The 2735-nt window shown below is 37.5% G+C and overlaps 1 protein-coding gene across 1 annotated transcript in view; it reads right to left on the bottom strand.

The window, feature by feature from the left end:
• Nucleotides 1-405: 405 nt before the first annotated feature.
• CCNT2 (cyclin T2) overlaps nucleotides 406-2735 on the bottom strand; it is a 30631-nt gene continuing 28301 nt past the window's right edge. Inside the window, 1 exon segment of the mRNA XM_025197565.1 lies at nucleotides 406-2735. This exon segment is cut by the window's right edge and continues 30 nt beyond it. Coding sequence (XP_025053350.1) covers nucleotides 1584-2735 — 1152 coding nt within the window. The 3' untranslated portion in view covers nucleotides 406-1583.

Genomic DNA, 2735 nt, shown 5'->3' with positions numbered 1-2735 from the left:
GGAACTGGCTGCTGCTACCATATATTGGATTTTTGGTGAGGTACTTTATAGCTCATGAACAATACTCAAACATTTGTTCACTATCAACTGGTAAACGAACTGTAGTATTGACTTCCAACAAAAAAAAAAAAATGAAATGAAAACAATCTACTGTATAAAACATTCAAGCCTGTCATTTCTTCCATAAAGGCAGGACACTGTACAAACAGTACACAAGCCATAACATTATGACACTTGCAGACAGACAGCATGGGTGCTAGTGGTTTAACTGAAGAGTGATTTTTCAGAGCTAGAAAAAAAAAAAGAGTAACTGCCAATTTTTGTAACTAATGACAAGGACAATGCACATAGAATCCGTGAGAACTATTTTATTGTTGGGATATAAAAGGAAAGTTGGGGTATCGATAATTTTACTCTTATTTATTGTGAAGGCTGCATTCACCTGTAAAAGAAATATGGCATCACACACAAATACATTTTTTGGAATTCAGACATGGATGTTATTCTGAAATGGTAATGAAAACAATGATCCCTGTTTACTATTAAAATAACTCACGTTGCTCAAGTTAAAAAAAACAAAACAAAATAAAACTACTTTTCCCCCATTATGCAAGGTTTTTTTTTTTTTTTTTTTTTTTAAAGAACTTCAGTTCAGAATCACGTGAATCTACATAACCATTATTAAGTAACAGCTCTGTGTCTATGTTACTGCATCAAGCCAATAAACATTTAAATGCACTTCACATCAAAAGATTATGTAAACTTTATTTTTATTCCTTTTTCCTTCAGAAAACTAGGGACATTTCAGTGATCAAATCAGGTCATAAATCAGCAAACTGAGGCCTAAACTCCCACTATTGCCTCACGGGTGATGCCGTTTGTGTGGATGACCATACACCATACTGGATACTCACTCTAGTGAAGTGTCCCTTTTAAGCGGCTTCAAATAAGGCCTACAGTTTTAAGACAAACCTGACAAAGCACCACCTTTGTTTAGATTACTGATGGACTCTGACACAAGATAAAATAAAGTTATGTATATTTTGTTATACTTACAAGCAGCTCCAATCCTGAGTATTAATGGTATATCTAAACATACAAAAATGTATGTACATTTTTCTCCACTTTCTTGTAAACAGTTGTCAGTACACTGTTTAATCCCTTTGTCTTTGAAACATGCAAATCATACATACAGTATAAATACACAAGAAAACAATTACACTCATTCAAAAGCTAAGCAACAAAAAAATTGTGGCTGCAGTATTTGAAATTATAAATAATCAATGCTTGAGGCATTCTATACACCTAGAAGCAGACGTTCATTCTACTGTTCTTAGCTGCAGTTGTAGAAATACTGAGATTTTTGCACCTTCCATGCTATTACAGTACTTATAACACTATTGTATGTGGAGATAAAGACTTGTTTACTATACCTCTTCTTTTCAGAGTGAAGGATAAAGCAGCACTTACATATACTGAAACCATGGCAGCAACAGCTCATGTTGCCACTGCTAGATTAGGAAGTTTTCCATTCTAACAATTCTTAAATTAAAAAAGTAAAGGAAAAATGACCTAACAATTCATTACATGTTCATTCCTTGGGCACTTAACAGCGAATCCAGCATGTCGAATGTATCTTTGTAGTCCATATGCTGGCTGTTTGTACTGTATTCGTGATTGGCATCAGGACCATTCTCCACTGGCTTCTTGTCCAGTTTCACGAGGGTGCTGAGATGTCCGTAGCCCACCTGGTATGTGACAGGGGGAGGAGGGGGTAAGGGAAGGTTAAAAACAGAGTTGTGAGAGGATACATACTGCTTAACAGAGGAAGAACTAGATGAACTACCTGAACTTTTGGAACTTTTGCTCATTTTGGAGTGGTGGTTGTGAGAAGCATCATTGCTGTGCAACTTCTTTCTTGAAGAGCCGGAACTAGAGGAACTACCATCGCTACTCAGGCCAACAGGACTCTTCAAAACAGTTGGTGTTACTCCATCAGTGCTATGTTTACTACCGCCACTACTACTGCCACCACTATGTGAATGGGAATGCTTGTGACTGCTACCATGGTGACGGTTAGAATGATCTTTGTGCTTTTCTTTATGATCTTTGCCAACATGCGGACTTGAGTGCTTGCTTTTTCCACTGCCCTCATCTGATGAGCTATGCCTTTCTGAGGAAGCAACTTTAATTTTCATTTTCAGCTCTTCTTTACTGGAACTTTTTTCTGTGGGTGGGATTGGTATCCGTAGTTTGAGAGATCCACCCTTTTCTTTTTTATCAGGTACATGTTTTTCAGGCTTCTCTGCATTTGCAATAGGAATTTTCATCTTAATAGGAGAAGTTACAGAACTGCTACTACCTGCTTGTGGTTGTATGTGCTTTTTATGTTGTTGTTCTACTGGGTTAGCTACAAAATGTTCCCTTACATCTAATTCGAGTGTTTCTAGTTTACGTTTCTCTCTGTACTTATCCAAAGACATTTTCTGAGGTATTATTACTGGAGCAGCAACCTGTCCATGGTGTTTGTTTCCTGACTTGTGAGAATATTCTGGTTTAACAGCAGAATGCTCAGCAAGTTTGTCAGGTCTGTGATGTAACCCAGAATGCAGCGGTACAGAAGTTCCCGGTTGGAATGTCATATTGTACTGACTAGCAGGCAACGTGGTCTCCTGTTTTTGAGAATACACTTGTTCTGTCCTTGTTTGCTCTTGATGTTGAGGCCATTCCTGGTG

This window comes from Alligator sinensis, unplaced genomic scaffold (genome assembly GCF_000455745.1).
Source record: "Alligator sinensis unplaced genomic scaffold, ASM45574v1 scaffold277_1, whole genome shotgun sequence".
Taxonomy (NCBI): Eukaryota; Metazoa; Chordata; order Crocodylia; family Alligatoridae; genus Alligator; species Alligator sinensis.
Note: the sequence above shows the minus strand (reverse complement) of the source record. Positions and strands in the feature narration are given on the sequence as shown.